Source organism: Falco cherrug, chromosome 1 (assembly GCF_023634085.1).
Source record: "Falco cherrug isolate bFalChe1 chromosome 1, bFalChe1.pri, whole genome shotgun sequence".
NCBI classification, from domain to species: Eukaryota; Metazoa; Chordata; class Aves; order Falconiformes; family Falconidae; genus Falco; species Falco cherrug.
In genome coordinates, this window is record NC_073697.1 from 37,658,214 (window position 1) to 37,684,870 (window position 26,657).

A 26,657-nucleotide genomic window follows, 5' to 3' on the forward strand; every position below is an offset into this window, starting at 1 on the left:
GGCCGGCCCGGAGGAGCGCTCCCGCCGGACACCGGGCTCCGCACCGGCAGAGGGGACTCGCGGGGGCGGCGGAGCGACAACCCGCCGTCGCTCTCGCCTGTCCCCCGCCCCGCCGCCGGCAGCGGCCCCGCGGCCGCCCGGTCGTTTCACACCCCGCCGCCTCGCCTCCGGCCGCCGCACGTCGCCCGCCGGCCCCGCCGCGGCAGCGGCGCCCCGACCCCGCCTCGCCCCGGCCGCCCCAGCCGCTGCCGCCCCCCGAGCCCCCCGCGGGCCCCGGGGCCGCCCCCCGGCCCGGCCCGGCCCCGAGCATGCTCAGTGCCGCCCTGACCTACTTTCCCCTGCTGGAGCCGGCGGCGGCGGAGCGGCGGGCAGCGCTGCGCACGGCACGGCGTGGCACAGCACTGCGGCAGCGCCGCGCTCCGCCCGCCCCGGCCCCGGCCCCGGCCCCGGCATGGTGCTGCGCGGGGCGCGCTGAGGGCACGGCGGCGGGCGCTGCCGCGGGGCGGCGGCGGGAGCGGCGGGCGAGCGGCAGCAGCCGGCGGGCAGGTGAGCGGGCGCGGCGGGGGGCGCGGGCCGCGGTTCCCCCTGCGGGCGGCCGGGCGGGCAGTCCCGGGGAGGCGCTGCCTGCCGCCGCCTCGACCGGCCGCGCCGCGCCGCCGGCACCTGCCGCGGTGGCTGCGGAGCTCCGCGGTCCCCGGCGCGGTGAGCCCCGGCGCGACGGGAGCGGAGTGATGCTGTGTTCAGCGTGAAAGTTCGAGGGATTAATTCAGATGGGCACCGGCGCTTGCAGGACGGTGTGCTGCTTTGGGCAAAAAAGCTAATGAGCCCAGAGCCTTCACCGGAGACCTTCGACTCCTGCGCTCAGGATGCTCGTTGCTGTCCCGCGCTGGGAAGGAGAAGGGGAGGGTTTGATTCACTGCGGAGACCTCTTCATTGGAGCTGACTTCTTAAGAGAGCATAAGTTGTGCTGCTTGAAATTTACAATAAAGGCTGCCTCCTGGTACTTTGCTTTAATTACCCTTTTACTTCACAGGGTAGTCTCTCCTAAGGTAAAACTCAATTTCAGAAGCGCCCTGAGGGAGCAACAATCTAAAACTTCAGAGCGGTCTTGCAGTAACTATCAAATACGGCTGCGTAACGGGGCAGATCCGAGCAGCATAGGACGAGGGAGCTTAAGAGAACAGAGAGCACTACTGAGCAGGCACTTCCCTAGTGCGTTGCTGGAGAGGCTTGTAAGAGACTGCCCTTGCGAACAGTCCGCTTTCAGTTGTTAAACTGAAGCATCTCAAATGGAGCTTCCCCGATAGCCCAGCTCTGGAAATACAAGTACCAACCGTGTAAGCGAGGCTAAACACTAACCGCGACCTCATTTGGTAAGTATTGGCTTGAAAGGCTGTAAAGTTAGTTCAAAGGGGAAAACATAAAGGAGTTAAAAGGGAAAAAACATAGCATTTGAGTTTTTCAGGGCCATTATGTTGTGGAAGAGTTTCTCTGCTGCAGTACGACAAAATATGACACATCTCTGTTCAGTGGAGATGGTGTTTGCATGGCAGGAATCTTTTTTTTGTCTGGCATAGCATGTACAGTTAGCAGCAGCACCGTTGATAAACTTGTGGTTGGTGTAGTGGGAATCCTTTTTTATTAGAATCTCATTTAGACTGCACTATATCAACATCAGTTGATGCGGAGTGCAACTTAGAGTGCTTTTTTTTTTTTTCTTTCTGAAGAATTTGAAGTTTTCAGAGGCCTAGACAAACAGCAGAACATCCATGAAAAAAAAGGGCTTTCTTCCTACTTTAATACAGTGATATGTAATATTTTTCCAAGATGTGTTTCCCATCCTGAAAGCTTAGAGATAAAATCAGTCGCTCTTAAACATTTAACACGCGGTGGGAACATGGCTGTGAATTCTGAAGTGATCTATGTTGTACAACTTCAGTTGCCTCCCTGCCCTGCCCCCCTTGCCTCCCTGCAATTAGACAGGTCCTGAGTTAATGGGGAGGAGGAGGATGGAGTTGGCACAGGAACCTGGTTAAAATGCATTTGTCACTTTAACCAGGGGGAAAAAACACCCCAAAGTCAGCCAACAGAAATATACAAAACCACCTACATACAGTTTATGAGCAGGTCACATTGGTGACACGGTGATAAAGATGCTGGGGAATCTTGCCTAGAAAATTTGGACTCTGGGGACTGGCATTTCTTTTATGGTTTAAACTTCTTGCCACTGTAAGGCAACACTGAGATATGGATGCAACTTATAACAGGGATAATGAGCTTGCCAGGAGCTGAAGTAACCTGTGTTGAGCTTTGCTAACAGGGTCTTCTTTCTCTGTCAGCAAGTTGCACCTTTACTAGAAATTTTTGCAGGCACAAACACCTATGTTCCTACTTTGAGATATCCTGGACCATATTAGTATGTTACCAGAAGACTGTGGTGTAAGACCAAGCTCCTGGTGACTTCCTGCAATTTTTTTTGTTCTTGTGGTTCTGAGCTGCTGTCCATCCATGTAGACTTGTGTGACTTTGCAAATGTTTCTTTGTAGTTTTCATTTTGTTACTTAGTTCTGTTAACTAAAACAGTGGCATCTTCTGTCCACAAACAGACCCATTTTAGAAACCTAATTTCCAAGGCAGTGGAGATACCATTACTTTTTACCAGTGACCCTGACTAAAATAATTAATAGCAGCATTTTAGAGCATCATATCTTCCCTCTGCCAGGAAGGCTGTGAAGCATGGACAAAACTTCTGTGTATTTGTGTCAGGATAGAGGATTTCAAACAGATTTAGTGATTTTGATTTAGCTATCTAAGAAATTTTGGTAATGGACTTTATTATTTCAGAGTAAAAGTAATTAGCATGAGTAGCACCTGTTTATCAGAAAATAAGGAGCTCTGTATAGATCTATGTAAATATTTTATCTTGGAAGAGGGCCACCACATGCAGAGGAATTACATTAAGAATAGCCTACCTTGCTCAAACTTAATATTTAATTGACATGATTCTGCCTCCCTGAGAGTTTTATACTAAGAAACGATTTCTTCTGATACTTTTAAGTCAGGCAAGGCCAGGGCATGTATATAGCGCGGTATCTGTACTGTTGCATGTGCAGTGCCTGCCACACAGTCCCATATGTGCATGACTGTGTGGTACACAGTCCTGCTGGCAGTACTGGATCTGACATAGAAATAACTGGGGCAAAAGTCTGAAATTACAGAGGTTCTTTAGGTAAACTTTTGAGGGCTTCCAGCTAAATTTTTGCATATACATGGCCTTACATAGACATGCCTGGAAAGGGCTGAATTGATTAGTTATGTACAAGCAAGACTTAATTTGATGTGTGGTGTCCTTTGAATCCTGTCTGCCATCCCCTTTGTTACTTGTGGAGGAAGTAGGCACAGGCACTTTTAACCTGCAATGATCCTTTTCTATTGCAATCAGTCATGAATGGTTAGATTCCTTTGTATTCCCCCTCTGACAAGGTTAATCCTGTCCTAATCACGGCATCTACGTGTAGCCTTTTTGCCCTGTATCCCGGAAAACAGCAAATGTGAAAGCCAGTCATTAAAAATTATATCCATTTTGTGATTCTGTAGGGATAGAGAAGAATTAGTCATACTCAAATCTGGTTTGTTTTTTTTTCTCTTATAGTCCAACTAAAATGGGAGCCTTTTGTTAAAATAGTATAATGAAAACTGTCAGTGCATTGAAAACATTCACTTATGCAAAGCATGTAGAAAATTTAGAGTTTAAGTAGCAGAAGTCTTTAGCTCTTCAAAGCTCTTCATATCTTTGTTTAAACAAAACCTAATTTTTAATTTTATGTCTTGGTTCAGTGTCCTATATCTGGAATATTTCTTCTGCATTTGGAAAAAGAAAACAGTTAGATGTGCTTAAAGGATGGTTAGCTTTGGCAAACACAGCTCAAAAGAGGAAGTGGAGTGGATTGCTCTGCATTCTGCATTGCTATGTTCTTTGCGGGGTTACATAAGGCATGCCAAGAGCATATGAGATCTGTTGTATTTGCTGACTTTGGTTATTTAAACTGTTGGCAGAATAATGCTTACAGATTGTTGATATAAATAAAAGATAAGATGCAAGTAAAGAAAATGAAAGATACATGGAACTTGGTGAGTCCAGGCAGCCTGCAGATGTATGTGGAAGTGTGGGAGAGATTCTCTGTGCATCTTCTTTGTTCCTTCTGTCTCAACAAAGGGGACTTTTAAGCATTGATCCATCTGCATTTACTGCAACAGCAAAACAGCAGCTATGCTGAAAGCTCTCAAGGAGTTAAGCAAGTGTCGCTTAAAGCCGTACAGATGTTTCTGGAATAATAGCTTTGTATACAAAACTATATTGAGTGGCAATTGTCCAGCCTCCAAATAAATACAAATCCCAAATAAATCTGGATAATCTACTTAAGTATTTATTTGTAAGATTAAAAGTTCTGTAAAGAGTGCGTACCTAATCAAACATAAGCTGGCCTTAAAGATTCTTCACTACTGAGAGTGCTGCATCTGCTTTATGATCTGGGTAGCCCACAGCTCAGCAGAACATTTCCACCACGGTACCTGTCTTGATTAAAAACAGCAAGCTTCTCCACTAAATATAAAAATTTTCTTTTACTGCAGTCATTAAAATACTTTGAAGAAAGAACACTTGAATGACTCAGTCCGTATCAGAGCGCACATAAGAACTACAACTTCTTTAATGAAAAGTTAAGCATCCAGGTTGCCTCAATGTCTTTGTTACTTTAGCATATTTCACAGAAAGTTAATTTGATACAGCAGAGATGGTGGATTACAGGACCTATGACACCAAAAGGGAACTTTTTCAGAGGTTTTGCATTCTTGAGGTACTTTTAAATAATCCCTCCAATAATTTACTACCAGCAGTCTTCACCTATTCATTTTTAGGTTAATGGATTAAGGTCTGTGAATATTCATTGACATGAGAGAAGTGCACATCAACCATTCAAAGACATGGTTAAAACAATGCCTCCATTCAAATATTTAAAGTGAAGGGTTCCTTAAAGTCTCTAGGACATCACGTGCTTGCTAGTTTTGCAATGTCAAGACATGAAGTAGGATAAAGAGCAACAAAACTGAGGAGGATTTACAGTAAAACTATTCTAAAATATTTACACACTCATAAAGGCAACATGAACTTCTTCATTGTACCATTGCTGAATAGAATGGCATGTACTTCTTTCCCTACACCAAAAGCCTGGATATAGCATTAATTTTTGATCACACATATAAAATGTGGAATCGCCTTATTCCTTGGTGCTTTTTTGCTGCAGTTTATCAATACATTATGAAAGTCTGAAATTAAGATAACTGACTCTTTACAGTCATTAACTTTACTCTGTTACCCCCTACAGTGTTGGATGTGTTCAGAACAAAATAACTTCAGAAGATACTCATTACAAATTTTACTTTTTCTGCCATTCATGGTAGAATAAGCTATGACCCTTGATTCTTCCATTTTCTTTCTTTTGTTATGTATCATTTGTCACCTTGCAAAACAAATCGGCAAATGTTTGCTTGTTATAGCTTACCAGTGCCTACAAAACATAAAACTAATTTATAGACTTCTTTATTTTCTTTTAGACAGGATGCCTAGAAAAGGGCTCCAGGTTGCCATACTGACAGCCATTTTTGTTCACTGCCCAGGGCTATATACTCAGAGGACAGTGAATACACAGAAGGCAGTTAAGTCCCCACATTCTGCATAAACCATCATAATCTATGAACCTGCACAAGTAAATTATATACAGCCTTTCTTGAATCTTCCTAAATTCCCAGCCCTTATTTTATCTTGCGTCCAGAAATTTCAGTCTAGTCATCGTTAATCAAAAGCTTCCTTCTCTTTCCTCCCACTGCCCTGTCTTCCACCTCTTTTTCACTGAAATGTGTCTTGTTTTAGTATTATGAGAAGCAGTAAATACATATCCCTCAGCTGTCATCTTTACACCATTCAATATTGTGTATATTTTTAATAACATCTCTTCTTACTCATCTACCATCTGAAGTCAGTAGTCTGAAAAGGTTATCTTAGTCTGTCTTTGAGTCCAGCTTATTTCTGCTTTATTCTATTTTGCGATCAGATTCACCACGACTGACAGTTCTTTAGCATCAAGAAGCCAGGTCTATCAGCAGACAGTAACCTATGAACTTTAGAGTCTGACTGTCTACATGTGGGAAACCCCCCAACATTCACACCCCAAGTAAGTGATATTTCATTAGTTACCTAGGCTGGAAATAAGTCCTCTCTATATGGTAAAGAGGACTTAGCATTATTTATCATGTCAGTACAATGGAGAAGGCCAAACACATTTTTTTCAGGCTGCAGTCAATGCTCTCAGTCTATCTTGTCATTAATATACTAAATACATAAATATACTAAAATACTGCTACTCAAAAATAAAAGGATTATGAAGGCAATTTCCCAGCATTCCATATAGAAATTTTTAAGATGAGCCATATTTCTTCACATTGACTTCTCCAAGGCAATTCTTGATTTGTGTTTCTTGAGTATCAGAGTTTCTTCAGGTTGGGAGGGGCCTCTGGGAGCCATCTGATCCAACACCCTACTCAACACAGGGCCAGTGTAGACCAGTTTGCTCAGACTGTGTCTGGTCAAATTTTGAACATCTCAAAGGGTGGAGATTCCACAGCCCCTCTGGGCAACCTGTTACAGGTCTTGACTGACCTCCTGCTTAAAAATTTCTTCATAATCGTAATTTCTGTTTTTGCAGCTTGTGTCCTTTGTCTTTTTGTCTTTTCACTGCACACCTCTGAGAGGAGCCTGGGTCTGTCTTCTCTGTATTCTATCAGGTGGCTGAAGGCAGCGAGTTTGACACCAAGTGGCTGAGCACACTTGGCCAGGGCAGTATCACACAGCCCTGATGGGAAGCTTCTAAAAGATTCCCAAGCAGGTGAAAGCAGCTGCAGAGGCTGAAATATGCACATGGTTGGGAGCTGCTGCCCAGTTGGGAAGCCCCAGCCTAGATGTACAGAAGGAAGCTTTTCATCTCACAAACATCGCCAATGTCCCACCTATTCAACATAGCCAGGGAAGCAAAAAAAACCCCATGAAGTTATGAAAGGACTGAAGTCCCTCCAAAGAGAATGAAGAGAAAAGCCCTTTTGGAACCAAGCCTTAATATTTTATGGACTAGAAAAATAAGTCAGAAGGCTTCTGCTACTTGTAAATGAGTGACATTTCTCTTCATCTGCCTGTCTGGACCCTAGTAGCATAACCTTTTCTGTAGGTGGTTCTCACTCTTAGGCCTATGGACTGGCAGTGAGCTCCCCACCTTCCGTGTGGCGTAAGTTCCTTCATTTGCATTCCTGTTCCAGTAAAACCTGTTAACTTTTACTTTTGCCCACTCTGTAAAGGAAGAGTAGTAATTAGGTTTTAAATAATAAAGAATTGGCTTTAGTTTTGTTTTGTAGCATCATCCTTGATACTTAATTATAGACAAAAGTGAACTAGAATGAAAATAATTTCATTTTCTTGATCACTTACAAGCCAAGCAAGATAGCATTGGGATGTTAAAGCTATAGGAACATAATTTATGCGTTATACAATAAGCTGGCTTCTTGTGCTTCATTTCTGAATTGAATAACTTCACAGTTAATAGGATTACACATTATTCCAAGAGCAAGAACAGGCCAGTCTTACAGAATTGAGTGAGCCAGGAAAAGGTATGCATCACTGCCCTCCTTTGCTGTTCTTTTGTGCTCTGTCACCCTGTTGTTCTGCACAAATGCAGTACTTACAAATGTGGCCCTTCACCCACAGTCATTTTCTTTGGTAGTAGTATACTGGGAAGCACACTCATCTGTGCCATGAAAAAATAAATGGTCAATCAGAACATGTCTCTGAGTGATTAATGTTCCCAGCCAGTCCAAGCTGTAAGTGTCTTCTGTTTAGACTGATTAATTATTTTGGATAGAGACATTTTAACCTTAGTTTTTGTCCCTGCTTCACATAGTAGGAGTTATACCACCATCCTGCAGCTATGCTTGTTCTGGAGCACATTCCAGGGAACTTTCTTGGATAGAAATGCAGACAGAGCATGCTAGAGCTGGCTATCATGTAATTTAGAAGAAAAGCCTGTCGTAGTTCCCTCATGTGGCTCAAGTCTCATTCGGTTTTCCTTGGAAGTTAATCCCATGAGCAGCAAATCTGTTACTTTCAGATTTTCAGTTTATACCATTTGGGTTGGGGAAGAAAAAACCAAAATTATTTAATGTAAGGACCACTGAAAACCATCTTTCAGTGGTAAATGTTGCTACAGATACCATACAGCAGAGTATGTTCTCTATATGTATGTTTTGGGTGCTGGAGGAGAGTTTGGGGGTTCTAATTCTGTCGTGGGAGGTAAGCCTAACTACAACTTTAGGTAGAAAAGACATCTCAGAGTAGTCAGGCATTCTCCTTTTCATGCACCACAGTTTTAAAATTACTTCTAAAAAAAAAAAAAGGAGGAGGGGTGGGAAGTGGAAAAAGTGTATGTAACCACATTAAATATACTACAAACATTTTATGTCTTTTTCAGGTAGCTCATGTGCTTTGGGGATGGGCAAAAGGAACATTTACAGTCTTTCCATGGCCAGAAATTTAACTTTATGTTTACAGTGACCCTTTTGTGGCAAAAATGTTTCCAGAGACTCGGTCTGTTCCTACAGAGCTGTACTCAATATTACAGATGTCCTCCTTCGTTAGTGTCCTGTGTTACTCTGTCTTGAGGAGTTATTACAGTAATCTTTGTTTTCAGCTAGTCAATTCAGTTTTCTCTGACTTTGGGTCAGACTACAAGGTTACAGTTTTGGCTGCCTTCACCAGGTTTCTTGTGGGCTACGGCTAATTACCGCCTCTCATGGCCAAGATATAGGGTGACAGCACTGTACCCACTTCTCCGATATTCTGGATTCTCTTCCGTCTTTTCCAGAAGTGGGCAGACGTCGCTAGCAGTTCTATTTCAGTCTTCTTAGCCTTCTCCCCATTTAGTTGTGCGATTGAATCATAACCCATTACATCACTTGTGTTTGACAAAGCAGCTGGCACCCAGATTTGTTTTCCCTGATATGCTCAGGCTGCTATTGTGCCTGCAGCAAAGCAGTAGGACAGAAACTCTCAGGAAATCTCCCTTTGCACCAGACTCTGGTGCAAGCACATTTTCTACCCTTTCAGTTCTGTTTCTGATTCTTGCTACTTTCCCAACCTGACTAACATTTTTGGTCCCGCCCAACAGGTCAGTAGAGGGTCCTGGACAGGCAGGTCCCTGCATGGTCACCCTTTAACTTTCTCGTGCTAGGTGAAGCTGAGAAAAACTTTGGTTTCCTCCATATTTTTTTGTTCCCCACTAACAGTGCAGAGGATGCACACCAAAGAAAATATTCCCTATCACTTACTTCCTAGTTGCCCTGTGAACATTTGTCCTAACTTGCATCTTAAAACACCATTCTTCAGTGAGATCTCTCCCTGACTCCCTGAACGTACTCAAGTGTCCATCAACAGCACTTCCCTGGGTGGCACATGAAAACAACAGCCACCATTTCCAAACACTCTGCTTTAAACCTGCTGCCTGGTTATTCCTCATATTAGTTGTCAAACTCTGTTTATTTCAAACAGAAATGCATCTGCAGAGGTATTTAGTGTTTTCTTAATATTCTTCATTCCAGGAACATACATGGAAAAGTACATTCCCAGGAGTGACATGAGTAGGTATGAGTCTCCCACAGCAGACATAAATTATTCAGCTCTATTTCTTAAAATTTACTGCAGCTATTTATGATTCAATTCTGTGCCAGAGTGAGGGAGTCGCTATTATTTTCAGACAAGTAATTGGCCCTTTGACCATATTAAGAATCAGCCACATTTGTTATCGTCACACAAAAGTACGGGTTTTACTTTCATATGCTCAGCGTTAAAAACAGGTTTACCATATGTTTATATCGAATAGACACACCTTACGTTGTTACTGCCATCACACGCTTTCCAAACATACATCCACAGCATCCCTGTGCTGTAGGAGTTCAGTGGGCCACCAGCTGCCTTGAGCTTCCTAATACACTGTGGGTCCTTCCTTACAGGTTTTCTCATCACCCATTGGGGTGATGCTATTTCATTTCCTTCTAGAATGCAAATTGCTCTCCAGACTAAACACCTTTTTTAATTGTTACTGATTTTTCTGCCATCAAAAAATACGGTAGGCTCAAATACAATAATAACAAGCCACCACCAGTAATCAGCAACACAATGCTTAATTTATGTTGTTCTTTTGCCCTTCCCATTGTCTTAATCCAGCCAGTCTTTGTTCCTGCTCCCTTGCCAGGAGGTGTGACGTGTCTTTTGGCTTTTCTGTATGGCGCAATGCAGATCTATAACACTGTACAGAAACATTTTATAGAGTGAATATGTGTAACCATAAAGAATGGCTGTCTGCAAGGTTAATGGAGTAGTAGAAATGAGATGTAAATAGTTACTGAAGTGAAAAGGCAGAACTGAAGGATTTTTTCCAAAGTGCAGATTCAGACAGGCTGTACCTATACGGAACTTGAAAAGCGCAGGCTCTATATGCTTTGCATAATTGGAAATGGATTTCTGAAGTCATTGTTTATATAGCTTTATATGACTTTTTTGCATATTAACTTACTATTATTTGCATATTAATTTAAAGTTAAAAATTATTCTGACTCTTCAAGACAAGTATTTCCATATTCAGTTATTAGAAAAACAGACTAAAAATGAGGGCAGGCTTTGAGTTGTGACAGGCATCCACACCATGCACACAGCTTATCTAAAAAAACATAAGTTTGTCATTTCTACTAATGATTCATACTACAAAATGGAGGAAAATATTTTTGTGTTTTAATAACAGTTGTATCTGTCTGTATGAAATTAAGTTCATTGCTTTACAGAGAACAGGGGATAGAGAAGAAAACAACCTAAGTCAAATATTACCAGTGAAAGACAGTAATGTTGCTTTCTTTCCTTTTTGAATAAAGAATAAAAGAGGGATGGGGATTGATTGATGAATTGATTTCATTTTAGTTTCTTTTATATATGGAACTGACCTAACCCTGTCAGCAGTCATTTTCCATGCTAAGGTAGATGAGTTACCATGATGTCAACCTGATCTTGAATAAAATGTAATCAGTTTTGCAAGTGATATGTTCATTTGGAGAAAGTTTGTTAGATAGTTACCTATGTTTGGATTTCAGGTAGATTCCTCTAACTAACAAATTTCATAAGTTTCAATTGTTTACCTTAGAAACACATGACTAAAACCAATGTAGCTAGCTAGTCTGATGTGATTTTAACATTTGTGGCCCTTGGACTCTGAGTGAAATTTTCAAAGGTGCTCCTTTTGAGGCCAATGTTGTGCCCTCAGTCAGTATTGAATGGCAGTTGTGCTCATTGGGAGCGTAATGAGGCCAATAGAGAACACACTTGTAAACCCCTCTGTCTACAAATTGAAATCACTGTTTAAGAAAGGGCTCACTGTAGATGATCAGTTGCAGGAAAATATTGTAGTAAGAGTATGCAAAAAGTACACAGGCAAAATGCTTAATGCCACATAAGGAATGGAAAAGTCCCAATCTCGTTAGTATCTCAAAGAAACCCTATCCATAATTATGTCACTAGTGAGTATTTTTATTTCTAAATCAGCTCTAAAAATGGTATTGAAATTACTTTATCAAGTCCTAAATATCCTCTTTTAAGAATATTCTTCTATGCTATGTTTTATCTTTATCTCAGAAAACTTAAAAAAAATGTAGTAGCTTAACAAGTGACTGGTCCAAGATGTTTTGCTGTATATGCTATTGTATTAGGACAAAATTGTGTATATTAAGGATTCCAACGTCAGCTCCAAACCCCGTTTCTGGAGCAGTTCTTTCTTGCACCGTATTCCACAATTCACCTAAGGCCATGCACGTGGCAGAGCTGCAGCAGTGAACTGCTGGTAGTGACAGCTTTAACGTGCTGTACCTTTGTTTTTCCTGTTGATTTTGCAAATGTTAAAAAAAAAAATAATCTGTAGAACTTTTGGCATAAAACTGTAGCTGCTTCTGTAGCTAAATTGCTGCTAAGTGTCTAGGTGATAAAAGCCTTCTCCCACGCCTGCCACTCTGAACAACACTATTGTCAGGAAAATGTATGCATCTTTTTCCAGTAAGAATAAGGACTATGATAACATTAGCATTTAGACAAGACACTGAGCTGATGACTGTGAAGTGCATTAATGGATGTGTCACTATTTTAAAAGAGCACACCTAATGGATTGTTTATACATGCCATCTCGTTGTACTTATTTATTTATTTTATAGGATATTTCAAACATAAAATTGCACAGATCAAAGTAGAACTCTCCTGTGACCTCCTCACCTCAAGGGCCTGCGTTCAACAGAACCGATCCCAGTTCCCAGCCAGTTGCGTATACCACTGAAGGAAAATGAACATACTGAAAAGCCACCACTTTTTGTACTTTCTGCCCACCACACGCCTTGTCATCTTATTAGCAGCTTTGACGACTGCTGAGGATGTGACTAATAGCACTTTCAACCGCACTGACATGAACACGGGATCTGTGCCTGTGGTGATCTCCCGCATCAACCATATTATAGTCAAGGAGGGGAGTAGTGCCTCAATCGACTGCAATGTCCAGGGTAGTCCTAGTCCACATTACACATGGTACAATTCCAATGGTCGCCTGCTCCGAGAGGAGGAGAATAAAGGTAAGATCTTCGTATTCTCTGTAGCCTGTCCAGAGACACTTCTGATTTCAGCAGGTTGACTAATAACCTGAATTTAATGGCCTGACTGTGGTATTTTCCTGTGTGAAAATACATGAAAGCCTTATGGAGGCAGCCATAAATATGTTGTGTGCACCTTGGAAGAAAACAGTTAACATTTTTTTAACATGTTATTTATAGCAATACATAGCAAGAAACTGAAGCACTTAACAGAAGGTGTAGACAGGCTTCTTTTCATTGGAAGACTTTGGGTTTGATCTTGTTTTCCATTCTGTCCTCTTTTGTTCTCTGGCACGCAAAAAGACTAAAAGCTATTTTCCAACTTAAGGGAGGATTTTCTTGTCATTTGAGAATAGTTTGTTGGCATGAATTCAACACAGCTAACTCCCTGATACACCTGCTGTGTTTATGCATACTGCCACAGGAGTGTGAGAAACAGGAGATGCCCAGAATGACCAACAGAAAAACCTATATAGGGCAGCAGTCAGAACAACAAGCCAAGTTTGAGCCTTCCTGGCTTTAGTTAAGACTCTTCAGTTGCATTTGCCAGAGACCTTAATTACACACAAGCTTGTTTTCCTTAAATGGAAGGTTTGGGTTATAATCCTAGTTATACATCTAGGGGACGTTTTTGGGGGTGGAAGGTATTTTGTTCATGTAATCCTTCCATACTGACTGCTTTGTTCACAGCATGTTGAAATAAACTCTTGGTTATTCATACTAAATGCAAGGTATCTTGCCTAACAGCTGACCTGAGGGAGAACTCGGCTATGACAGGAGTAGTGAATGACCCAGCTGGATGTGCAACAGCATAGTGTATCTGTAAATGGTTATATTTTACATTACAGTATTTTGTAATTTTTTGAATAAAGCTAGAGAAAGGAAATATTTAGGCTAGTAAGTGGACTTTCGGATATAATTTGTGCGGTCATGGCAACATACTGTGATTAGTATGCTAGAGTGTTTTACTAAGGCTCATAAAGAGAAATTTCACCCCTCAGTTAGGCATTTAACTTTAGGACTTTCTATAGTCAATTGAGAGAGGTAGCTACTAACACAAATGTTTAGGGAGGTGAACAAAAACTTTGACCAAATCAGTAAAAACTGCAGATGTGGTATTAAGGCAACATCACTTTAACTTTAGACTTTCAGCAGTGCGCTTCCTGCTTTAAGAAACTGTCTTCCTGTAAGAAATGTTTCTTAGCACCTTTCTTTACTATGTATATTGTTATGTTGAGTGTGGCAGTGAATTGTTATCAAAACCCAGCAATGATACCTTTTCTAATCATTGTTTTCTCATTAAGTTTATACTATCTGCCAGTATCCACTGCCACAAACCCAGGCAATGAGTCACAGTTCAGCGCCTTTATGTCATTTATAACAGCTGGAGCCAGGATATATCAGCAAGGCGTCTTGTCATTTTACAATTAATAAAGCCCTACTTTGCCAACATTCCAATTCAAAGAAATACTGAGCAGCCAATACTCTTATTTTTTTCTTGTTCTAGAGGTGGAGAAAGAGGTGTCATCTGTTAACAGAGGCTGACATTTCCTCTGTAAAAGAGAGTTTTCCTATGATTTTGGGGTGATTTTTTAATAATGAGGTTCTGCTTTAGATTGAGCTTTTTATTTATTCTATGTTTTTTAAATATAGGCAAAGTGATTCGGCTGTTTTCAAGAATTAAGCTAGGGCAAAAACCCAGTGTTTCAGCTAAGTTAAAAATTCTAAATAAGAGGATAAATCGATGTAATTGAGAACTGTCCGTACAGGAACTGAGACAGGGATCTTGTGGGAATACTTTCTACATAGGCTTCTACTGGCAGCAATATAAAAAAAAAAAATATTTTTTTTTCTTTATAACTTACATAACCTATCTTTGTAACTTAACTGACCATAAGATTGTGATAGATGCCATGCATATTAACATTTTTTATGAGTGTGTTTTAGGACATGATCTGTTATTCACAGCTGATGTCAGGGATTTGATAGTAACAGAACCAGGACCTCAGGGGCAGACAAGCCTTTGTGATGGTAAATTCTTTGTCTTCTTGTGAATATTATTTCCTTCTTCCAAAATCTTTAGCCAGTTTGACAAAGCTGAAGTTTAAGACTGTGATGATCATGTGAACAAAATACTTCTAACTAAGTTACTTTGTCTCCTCTCCAGCAGGAAAGTGGTGGTTTCATGACAATGGGCTACTAAACATTACCAGTGTGTCTTTCGAAGACAGAGGTAAATACACATGCGTTGCATCTAATACATATGGCAGTGTTAACAATACTGTGACGCTGAGGGTTGTTTTTACCTCCGGAGATATGGGAATCTATTACATGATTGTCTGCCTTGTAGCTTTTACCATTGTTATGATACTGAACATTACTCGGTTATGTATGATGAGCAGTCATCTGAAGAAAACAGAGAAAGCAATCAATGAATTCTTCAGAACAGAAGGGGCAGAGAAACTCCAGAAAGCCTTTGAGATTGCAAAGCGTATCCCAATTATCACTTCAGCCAAAACGCTCGAGCTTGCCAAAGTAACTCAGTTCAAGACCATGGAATTTGCTCGCTACATTGAAGAGCTTGCTCGGAGCGTACCTTTGCCACCGCTTATCATGAACTGCAGGACTATAATGGAAGAAATTATGGAGGTTGTCGGTCTGGAGGAGCAAGGACAGAATTTTGTACGGCAGACAGCAGAAGGCCAGGAAACCACTGAAACAGATGAGCTGTATATGATCCCAAATGCTTTGAAGCGCAGTGACTCTCCCACAGCTGACTCTGACACATCATCACTGCATGAGCCATCTCAGCAGATTGCAATAAAAGTGTCAGTTCACCCGTTGTCCAAAAAAGACTGCATGGACGGTCAGTCACAAGAAAGCATGCAGTTTGACACCAAGGAAGAAGACACTCCTCAAACACCAGCACTTCCTGCAGAACCCCCTCCTGAGCCTTCTGCTGAACTCAGTTCTGATGACACAGCATTGGCAAATGACAAAAATACATGTGTTATATATGAAAGCCATGTATGATAGTTACTCCTGAATCTATGCATAGCAGGAAAATCAGGTGGAGCTCTTTTAAAAATACGTATTGTACTTGCCGCTAAGCCTTACCTGGAGACTATCATAGCAAAAGCATGTATGTGGATTATCTGGCACTTTCTTCTCAGTTTGACTTTAGTTTACCATGATGTATGGCAGAGTAATTGCTATTACATTAATATTAATTGCTCTTTTCAATTAGGAGTATTTCCAAGAAACATTTACCTCAGCATTTTCTAGGTTGGAGTCACCTGTAGTGGCCTCCTGGAAGTCATTGGTAGTCTTTGATGTAGGACACTTGAACTTACTAAATATAAAACTGGTTTTCATTTTCCTCCTTCACTCTTGTTATTTCCATCTCTTGCATTTTTGCAAATATTATCATATGAATTTGAAATATTGCCCAAGGGGCAGCACTCCAGTAGCCAAATAAAATCCTAATAGATCCCATTTACAAAGCCTCTTTGCTCAGCTGCATTGTGATTTAGAGGACTATTAAAGTTAAAATGTTTCCATTTCATTTGTTACCACACTGTTCAGGAGCATGGGAAGTAGTTTTTCCTTTTCCATGGAATGAAGATACCAACAATTGGGGTTTTTTCACACAGAGAAGCAACTTCAAGGTGTATTTCACAGATGGGAAAGCCCATAAACATCTTACAGAAAGCTGAAGTCCAACAGCTCTGCAGGGTTTTTTTGCATATATTTGATCATTTTTTACTTTGTCAGAAGTTTATATGGCAAACAGCTGCAAATATGCAACATGTCCTCTTTTGTAGTAATTTGGTAGGAGTAAGTATGCACTCCTTATCAGAAGAGATTGAGGTTCCTTAACAGTCCTGCAGATGCCAGTAATCAGCTGATGACAAGGCTCTAATGGCAGATGAATCTTTCATTTGGATTCTCAATTTTGTGCAGATTCATATTCTGAAGTTCAAGCCTAAATTCATCTATTAGCATAAGTTTGAGAGTGTTCTACCCAAACTTAAAAAAAATTATAATCAAATGTCCTGTGAAATTACAATGATGATCACACAAACTGTTTACTGTGTCATGATTGCTTTGGTATTTTAAGAACCTCCTACCTATGTAGGATGTTCAGCGCTTGAGCACATGTGACTCTACCCCAATAAAGCTTTAATGATCACAGTGATTGTGGCATTAAAAAGAATCAACATTTATGCCAGGAAATGCCAGGAGTGGAAGGGAAGTTATGATTTCTGTTGCCAGACACACAATAAAAAGGACCTTCTCCAGAGTGAATCTGGAAAGAAGGCACTTACAAGGAGGAGTTTGTGTAGGATTAATAGCATATTACTTAATCAGCTGACACACATTTAATTTGGAACTAATGAACAAACTATCACCTTACAGTTTTTAAGAACTGTAGTGTAGGTATAGCTACTCAAAATAAATCTGGAATCAAGTATATTGCAGAAAAAATCATTTAAGTCTATGGGGAGATGATGTGTGGGTGGCTCTCTGGACATTTTATTGAAGTAGCCACATATATGTAAGTTGTCCATTGGAGGCAATCAGGTATATTAAACGCATGGGTAATTGAGACCAAACAAAGTCAATGTTGCAGCTGTCTAAAAAAAACCTTGATAATGAACTGAGATTTTATGTCAACTTATTCATGTTAAAGTGCAGAGCTTCACTAGCAGTGTAATACAGGAGTACCCCATGACTTACGTAGGTGATGCAGAGACGGCTCCATATTTACCTTTCTATGTTTATTTAAAAAAATACATGTTTAATAACGGGCTTGGGATTTTGCAACCAACTTGTGAAAATGACACCATTTAGTTGCCTAATATTGCTTTGTGCTCACCACAGTGGCAGGCATCTATACAAAATGCATTTGCAGATGCCCAAAAGGAAACATGCAAGTGCAAAGTCCCTTTAGTAATGTGGGTGGAAATATTTCAGTTCCAGCAAAGCAATATAGATCTAGAACACAGGGTAGATTAAGAGAATACCATAAAGAACCTCACTTCTGACAAGTGTGATTGAAAATACTATTGATGCAAACTCTTAATTTCTTGTCTGAATCCAAAGTACATTTCTGTTCACTGTTCACATCAGTTTTTCAAGTTACTTAATGTGCTTCTGGTATGAAAAAGGATGAGGGCAGAAACAAAAGCAGAAGCTTGCACTGAATTCTTTCAATTCATCTTAACGTCCTGAGAAGAGGCATCTTTATTTTTTTGCCTGTCCAGCATTTACAAACAATGCTCATGCATTCTAAAGTTACCTGTGTGGTATCCAACTGAGATTGCAAAGACAAGCAAGGATGCTCTCCTTGAAAGCATAAAAATAAGTTTCAAATTACACTTTAAAATAGAAGAACAAGTTTCAAAATTATTAAACTACAGCATTTTAAATGTTTGGGTTTTTTTAATTATTAACTTTTTACAGTAGAGACCAGACCCCTTCACGTATTCATATAGTGATTGGTACCAGGGAATTCTGATTCTGACTGCTGCCCTCAGACTGTCCTCCAGCCTGTTTATTATTTATTTATTGAGAAACATTTGAGAGGAAACAAGCCCCATTGTTTTCTTCTGTGTGTAAACTTCCCTGAAAATACAGATTATGTTTTTTTTCCAAAGACTGCCCACAAAGAGCATGTGTTCGAAGTACGCACAAACGTACATTGCAAACGACGTATAAGCAACAGTGATTTGGATTAGATGCATGTAATAGGTGTAGTGCTGAATTCCTGCTCTTGCAAGGTCAAAGGGAACCTTGTCTTTGCTGGAGCTGGACTCAAAACAGAGAGTTCACAGGTAGAACTGCTCCCGCCAGGCTGCTATAAATTCTTTAGGGATTAACCTTTGTGGTATTACCAGAATAAAAGCAGAACAGCACTGTATCTGAAGAAAATACAGATTGGAATGGTTCTGGTTTATGTATTTTTTTCTGTTTTCATGTATGCTGCTCAGTATCTTTATGCATCCATTATGTAACACCTGTAAGCAGCTTTTTACATGCTTTCAGGCACGTCCTTTGAGGGAGATAGATGGGAAGCAAGACCAATACCCATCTTTCATGTTCCAAACTTTCTGGCTGTGATATTATAAAGTAAACAATTCATGCAGTATTTCTAAAGGAATGGCTTTTTTATGGTGTGAGAACACAATTAGCAAATAGAAAATTAGTGATGGCTCTAAGAAAACATTAACATTTGCGTTGTTACATACTTCCATGCACCTTAAGCACTTCGGGGACATTAGTGTGATCTGTTCCCATCATTGGGCTATGCACACCTTTTGTTACATTGTTCTATTTATTACAGCACCAAACATGATGATTCTTAAAACATTCAGAATCTGGAAAATCCAGTCCAACTGAATGTTTTTTCTAAAAGCCTAAGGAACACCAAGCCAGGTTTAGAAAGGAAAAGAGATTTGCAGGATGTATTTACCCCATTTAAAAGTATTTTTGCCAAAACTTCATGAAACATGACTAGATTTCTGCAGCACAAGAAATCAGTGTTGGATTTGAATTTTACACTAACTATTCTTTTTTCACTACATGTAAGACCATATTAATCAGACCACTTGAACGTAGTACTCATCTACTTACTCAACATTTTCTTCTTGAGCAGCATTTATTCACTGCTGATCCTTTTTTGTTCTCTGATTTGAGTATGCTTGTGATGAATCCTACCCTTCGGTCATTTTCTGAGATTGCAAAATTTGAAAGAACCCATAGATCTGCATTTTTGTGCAGGTTTATTGGCATTCGGTAATCATAAGACTTGCAGAATGGCATATACAGGCAGATGTTTATTTTTTAAAAAAATCGGTGCCTGTTTTATTCTAATGTACATATTATATCAGTTCTTTGATTTGCAGTTACCTTTTGACAAAAGTACTGTAACTTATAACCAGGGCTTTCTGACATTCAGTTTGGTTCAGATCACCTAATTTTGAAAAGTGTTAACAGTGTTGAATTTTAAAAGTTCTCATGGAATATCTTGGCAGCATGCTATTTTAAAAGTTGGTCTTTCAAGTATGCCATACTTAGGACAAATGAAAGCTTCTTAGATGCAAAGGAAACGCTTGCACTAAATTAGTATCTTAAGTTCTGTTTCTTTATTATGAAATCCTTTTTGATTTTACAAGAAATGTAAGACGAATATGAATGTGTTCTTTTGAGAAGCAGTTACTGTATTTTGATTTAAATAACTGTTACAATTTTATAGTTCATGGCCATAAACCACAAAGAGATCAGTTCATGCTGAAGTGGCAAAATGAAATGTGATTCAGCTTGTAAATTGATCATTGTTTCAATAAAGAATTTGCACAGAGTATGCTGAGTTTGTACACACTCAACAAGATGATAGTTTCCTAGTAAGAGTATGCCATGGTTCCAATTCAAGTGGAAGTGAACTATGTCTTTCATATACATCTGCTAATATTCCAGAAACTTTGATCAGGAGAAACAGTTATTTACCTAGAAAGGAAGTTTTAATAAAGCTGTGAAAGGTAGCTGTTGTCATTATTCAAAATAAAGACCAAATTGTTAATCGGTGTTTTTATCAGTAGCTCAAATTGCTGATGTATGTAGCGTCTTCCCTTTGGAAGCATGTCAGCAGTTCTGCATGTAATCCAAAGGACATTTTTGTCCACTCTTTCCTCTCTGAGCCTGATCATGAGGCCTTGCAAAAAGTGTTGCTGCTGTTTCAGAGTTGGAGCCAACAAAGTAAATGCCTCTTCTCCCAGAGGCATGCTAGTACCAATACAAAACAGAAGTGTGGGTTGCCACACCCACCCCCATTCCTTCATCCGCCCTAAAAGGATGAGGTGAAATGGCTTTCCTGTCCCACAGGATTGGACTGTATCACTCCCTAATAGTCTTCAGCAGGGCTTAGTTGAAGCAGACACTGTAATACCTTCTCCTGGCTCTGCTGGTGCTACACAACCAGCAGCCAGTGGCAGTCGTTGCCAGAGTCAGAGCAGGGGGGCTTGCCCTTTCACAGATGAAAGATTTGCTCTCGCCAGCTTCCTATTCTAGGCTGAAAAACATAGCCAATAGCAGCAACACAATGGCTATTTAATGTTTTAACCCCGCTATTTGAAAGAGTGCTCCACTCCGGCAAAATATTTTCCAAAGCATTTTTATTCAACGGTTTCAGTTGAGTTAATGGGACTGAGACGTCCACAATTTATCTACAAATAACTATGAAAAATACTGAAGGGGTCACAAACTGATCATAAAAATGGAATACGTATGGCTAGAGCCATATGCTGGTTTAGTGTCTTAGCATGGGACCCTGTCTGGCAACTGGGGCAGCTTGATATGCTGTGGCTTTGTTTTATATAGAACAGGTTCAAGAACCACTTCAGGATGCACCCCATCAGCATGCTGAACTCCAACAGCTTTGTTGGAGCATTTTTCAGGAAGGCAAAGTGCCACCAAGCAGTTGGTCCCAGTGAGCTACTCTCCTGAACACTGTGAAACAGACTGCCCCAGCCCCAGTGCTTCTTACTATGAGATTTTACCATGTGGAGGAAACTACCTTCATCAGTACTACAGGGGCACTCCAAAACTAAAAGTGGGTAGTATCTCCACAGAGACAAAGATGGGGACAGTGGGGGATCTCTGCTCTCCCAACTAAGACTGGAGCTAGGGAAAGCCAGTGCTCAGGGCTAGTACCCTGAATATTTGCAGTGCTCCATCACCACTTTCCCACAGAACTGGATATTTTTTAGCCCACATACTGCACTAGTGCCTGGAATAACCAACTCAGAAACCTGAGAATCAGTTCCTTTTCAGTGTCCATTTCTTCTATCTCTTCCACTCCCTGTCACACCTTCCTGCACTTTTTTCTGTGCCCACTTCCACAGTGCTACTTCTCAAATGAGAACAGAGTGAAAGTAGTGGTCAGGGCAACTGTTTCTGCACTCCAGGCATTTCTCTTCCAAACTGACCTTTCATAAGTCCCAAAATGGATATTTTTTTTCCCCCAGCTCTACTGGGCTCTAATGCTATGTACTATGCTTAGCTCTTTGGCTCCCAGGCCCGAACTGAGTCATTATACTCTTACAGTAAAGGCTGATTTGTGAATTCATAGTATCTTGTATAAGTCTGTAAATTGGTCAAAGACAGTAATATAAACTGAAGCTAAGTTACCAATTTCTTATTCAAAATCAGATTGTGTGGCAGCAAACAGCAAATGTGGCAGACTTAGGACACTCAAGTTATGTAATGCGAAGCTATTTCATACCACAAGATGAGGCCAGAAAAGAAAAATTAACAGTCAGTCTTGTATAGTATGGAGAACACATGTAAAACCTTGCTTATGACTGAATAGAAATTTAGCATCAGTATAAAATCAATTTCCCGTTCTATGGCCACTTTCTATTTTGACAACAGATTCCTGTTACATCTACTCTAACCAGACCTTTCCTATGTGGGCATGGAAATAGTACAAGAGCTTTCAGAAGAAGCCTCGTCTCCCTCATCTACCATTTTTTAAATTATTTTCAGGACTATTTAGCTATGCATGAAAGGCCAGCCATAGATTGCCACCCTGTCCTGTTGTGGAGCCACAGAGCTTGGGAGCTCTTGTTCAAGATGCGCAAGCTTGTCTTTCCAAAATATCTCTGTCTTCTCTTGCATAGGTTTTTATTATACCACCCAATAAACCACTCATAGTTATTAATGGCTTAGGCCCAGTCTTTCTCAATCGGTAATTACAGAGAAGCAAAATAAATGCCACCACCACTTCCCTCTTTCTGAAGCCTCCTATTGCTTGAGGTAGCTCAAGATTAGCCCTGGCAGACTGAGTTGTTTGGGTATCCTTTAACTCCTTCCTGCTGATGAACACTAACTTAGTCAGAAAGCAGGATTCAAAAAAATAACAGCCAGAAAAAGAAGTCCCCTTCTAAGGAGACAAGCATGGATCCTGCCTGTTTAATATAATTTATTACCCTCTCTTATATGTGCAGAGTAAACAGCCTCAGGAAAAGGTGGTAAAAAATAGAAAGAAATTTAAGAAGATTAGAATGGAAAATTTTTCTCCTCACTCAGAACATCCAGAGGTGATTTATCTTCAAAGTACATTAAATTCTAACTCATTTAATCACGTATCCATTGATTTTTAAACATACTTAAGTGGAGAAAAAGAATCCTAAAATCAATGACATTTTCACCCCCAACTCCGAAGTACATTATAACAAAAATACAAAACATATTGCCCAGCCCTTCTCTCAGGATGCCTTTCATCAGGGAAGATATTTCTAGTCCTTTTCATAGTTCTGCTTAGGTAACTGCACCTTCCTTAAGGGACTGATGGAAGTATGCTTCTTTTCTGCTGTCTTCCTGGTTAAATATTCTCTACATGGTGTTATATATGTGTATAAAAATCAATATTCCACTGAAGTTTATTGTCTGGCTTCCTTCCTCCTTTCCATTTTGATGCCTTTTTTTGTGTTTTGTTTGCCCTAAAATTCCTCATGTTTTAAAATAAATCGGAGGATCCCAACATTTCTCCAGTTGCCTGTTTTGGGACAGAATCACTCACACCCATCTGTATAATTCAATTTTAATTATGCAGATGTACAATTAACTACTCCCAGGTTGGTGCAGGATGTACTAATCAACAGGCTGCAGCAGATTTCTTTGCCAGAACAGCATCAACAAACATATAAAGCCATAATTCCCAAGATACAAGTGAAATGTGTCCTCAGTCATATATGGGTCTATGAATATGTTATGTTCTTTTGTTTGTTCACTTCAAAAAAGTAATATGTGATAAATCTCTGCCTTAAATGATGTGTTTCTTTTTGCTTAGTCTCCCATCATGGATGGAATAGCGCATTTGTACTGTCTCTACACTTGTACATCAGCTATCCATTATCTGGATTAGTTTATCTTATTGGATAGCTTGCCAAGTGCAGGGGCCTCTCTAAATTAGGTATTTTTGAAAAGACTGCAGACAGCTTGGTTACACTATGTAAATGATATTAATTTCAAATGCATTGATAAATGCTTTTTCACATCTTTTTTAACTGAAATGCTGTACTTCTATATTGGCTGGTATTTACATATTAATGGAGTCTTTTTCTATATTCTTTTAACTAAAAACTCCAGATTTTCATAAGTGTGCAGTAAAATGACAGTAATCTGCTGCTGAATAAAACTGCTTTTTTTCAACTACGGTTTCTACATTTCATAATCCCTGTGTAATCTGTTAAGCACAGAACTCATTCTTGAGTATATATGACACAAATGAGGTGAAAGGCTGCAAATCCCTGTTATTCACGTAGTCTGCATCAGACTACTAGCTATTTTATTAGAAAGTATAATAGACCTACTCTGACACTGTAACTCTGTTGCAGTTACCAGAAATAGCCCCAGAGCATAAGCCAAATGTTACACGATACAGCACCACTGAGAACGATGTTCCTACACTATACCAATCTCAGAAAAGAAAAATCCATAGAAAACCCATCCCTTCTCAGCAGGGAAGCAGGGACTGAAAGCCTCTGAAGTACTTAATGTTTCACATGTTTTTCAGAAAAAATACCAACACCTAAGTAATTATAGGGAATCTTGTTTGTAAAACTGATGCTGGTGTTAAAATATCACCAAAGACAGAGCTCACTGCAGCACGGAAGCTTATCGCTCCCAGCAGGTAGCTATCAGTTGCCAGACAGTAGCCAAAGCCAACTTCTCGGGGTAAACCATGATATTATAAGGAGGGAAAACCTGTCCCATATCCCATAAACTGGCAACGTCCAGGAGACTACGAATGATGTTGCAAGATGGAGTCCCCAAATGGTTCAGGTGATGGCACTGCATCTGAAACTCAAGCCTGTTTCCTGACTAGAGAAGGTCACTGGGAGCATCACCAAAGACTCTGTGCTGGGATGGTGGAGTCGAACCCTTTCACAAGAACCCAGTTCCTTCCTTTTGGCTTGATATTGTGACCAAAGTAGCCCTCTTCTTTATTTGCTCTAGCATCACTTCATTGTTCGTCTTCAAGGGAGACTGAACATGGGCTCTTCAGTGAGGCAACTGCTGAAAACCATGCAAATGCACAAAGGAATGAGCGGCTCAGCTGTACTGGCAGACGTGAGCTTGCCTTTGTACCATACCAGACAGACTCCCCCAGCGGCCTGCCAGCATTCGAGTGGAAAAAGGGCTGTGATGCTGTGAATCCAGACAAGCTGGGAGCAGATGAGAACAGGCAGGCAGGAGTGAGCTGGAGGCAGTCTAGGCCAGTCCAATACACACAGAATTAAGATGACAGTCCAACATTTACTACCAAAAAGCACCTCCAGAAAAGTCAGCTCCTTGCCCCTACTCTCTCTTCTCCAAAGAACCATGTCGCCCATTGTCAGCTCAGCAACAGCTCCTTGTCCTCCTGCCTATTCAGGCTCTGCCCAGCCAGTTTTTGCTTCTTACTGAGCAGCTACAAGGTTGTCTAATCCTAATGGAGATTTGTTCTGGCTCTCCTTGTGCTGTCTCTTCCCATTACTAACTTATAAGAAGCCATGGGATTCACTTGCCAGCACACAAGTGAAAAGCTAGTCCTTGGAGATCTAACTGTTCTGTTCTAAAGGAGGATATGTGGAAGCTAGGCACATCAAGACGAATTAATACATTTAAAGCCTCTGCCTGGTTAAGCCCTGTATGCTTATTCATCTTCTCATTCTGTAATGGCAGGAGTTGGCCAGATTTAACCAGCTACAACTTGACCTATTGCTATGTTTTAAAGGAGAGTTTTATATGATTATTTTTTCTAACCTGTGAAAACTGAGCAACGAAGGGTTAAGCAAACACAGATTCTAGACTTAATCACAACACTGCCATAAATTGCATTCTGTATCTATTTGCAATTTGCAGAACACACAGAGGATATCCTAGAAAAATCAATATTTTCTCAATGATGGTGGTTGTCCTCAGCTTGCCTCTAAGTAACAGAATAAAAGGTTTTAAGGCACTGTCAGCAGAACTGATAGCAAATGCTTTTGATCAGGTACCCTGTTTGGGAAGCAACTACACTGGGAAATCCCAGTTTGTAAATGAGGTCTGTTGCCTTTATATTGACTTATCATATAATGGATTGTAAAAAGCCAATTTTACTGGGCCAGAACTACACAACCTTTAAAAAGTCTGGCCTATTGCTTCACATATTTTCTTTTATCTTAAGTCTGCTGTAGTATATAATATGTACTACAAAACTTTAATGCTATATCCATGCAATTAGTAAGATTTTATTCAAATACAGAATCAGAAAAAAAGAAATCTTCCTTCATATTTTTTTATTTCAAAATTTATCATCAATAACTCTATCATTTGCACCATGTCCTAGCTACAAACATTGAGACAGATGCTGGTAACTTTTCTGCCCACTTCAGCCTAGACTACACCACTTCATTAGAGTGCTGGGAATTTGCTGGTTTTGGAGAGGCCAAAGCATGTATTCTCAAGGGACTGAAAGGAAAATGTTCCACAAGTGCCAAGCTAGAACTTGGCACTGTGGTCACTTGGCAAATGAATGGCGCTGTACATAATAAACAAGCAGAGAGAGGGAGCTTAAATTCTAAATACCCTCTTGAGAAAAGATAGAAAACAGTTCCTAGGAACAGTGAACAAAAGCTGTCAGAAAACGAAGATCATTGATTTTTGTCATGAATGACTTATGATTATGGCTATGCGGCTGGAACTGGAATGGAAGATTCTGCAATACAAAGCACTGCATTCTCTAATCTCATGTGAGATTTCATTTACATTCATTAAATAAAGCACAGTGTCATATTTGTTAGATCTGTTGGGCTCAAATACTGCATTTTACACATTAATCCAATTATCTTCCTGTT

The 26,657-nt window shown here is 40.3% G+C and overlaps 1 protein-coding gene across 5 annotated transcripts; it reads left to right on the forward strand.

Annotated features, from left to right (window-relative positions):
- Positions 1-205: 205 nt before the first annotated feature.
- MFAP3L (microfibril associated protein 3 like) lies at positions 206-20,137 on the forward strand. Of its 5 annotated transcripts, XM_055724036.1 has the most exons (5): positions 214-546; positions 1,034-1,373; positions 9,697-9,739; positions 12,346-12,753; positions 14,939-20,137. In XM_055724036.1, exons 4-5 carry the CDS (start codon positions 12,471-12,473, stop codon positions 15,802-15,804), a joined length of 1,149 nt encoding a protein of 382 aa, XP_055580011.1. In that variant the 5' UTR covers positions 214-546; positions 1,034-1,373; positions 9,697-9,739; positions 12,346-12,470; the 3' UTR covers positions 15,805-20,137. The 5 variants fall into 5 exon arrangements, with proteins under 5 accessions (XP_055580027.1, XP_055580011.1, XP_055580018.1 ...); XM_055724052.1 differs by lacking the exon at positions 9,697-9,739 and having other exon boundaries at positions 206-546; positions 14,942-20,137; XM_055724043.1 differs by lacking the exon at positions 1,034-1,373.
- The last annotated feature ends 6,520 nt before the right edge of the window (positions 20,138-26,657 follow it).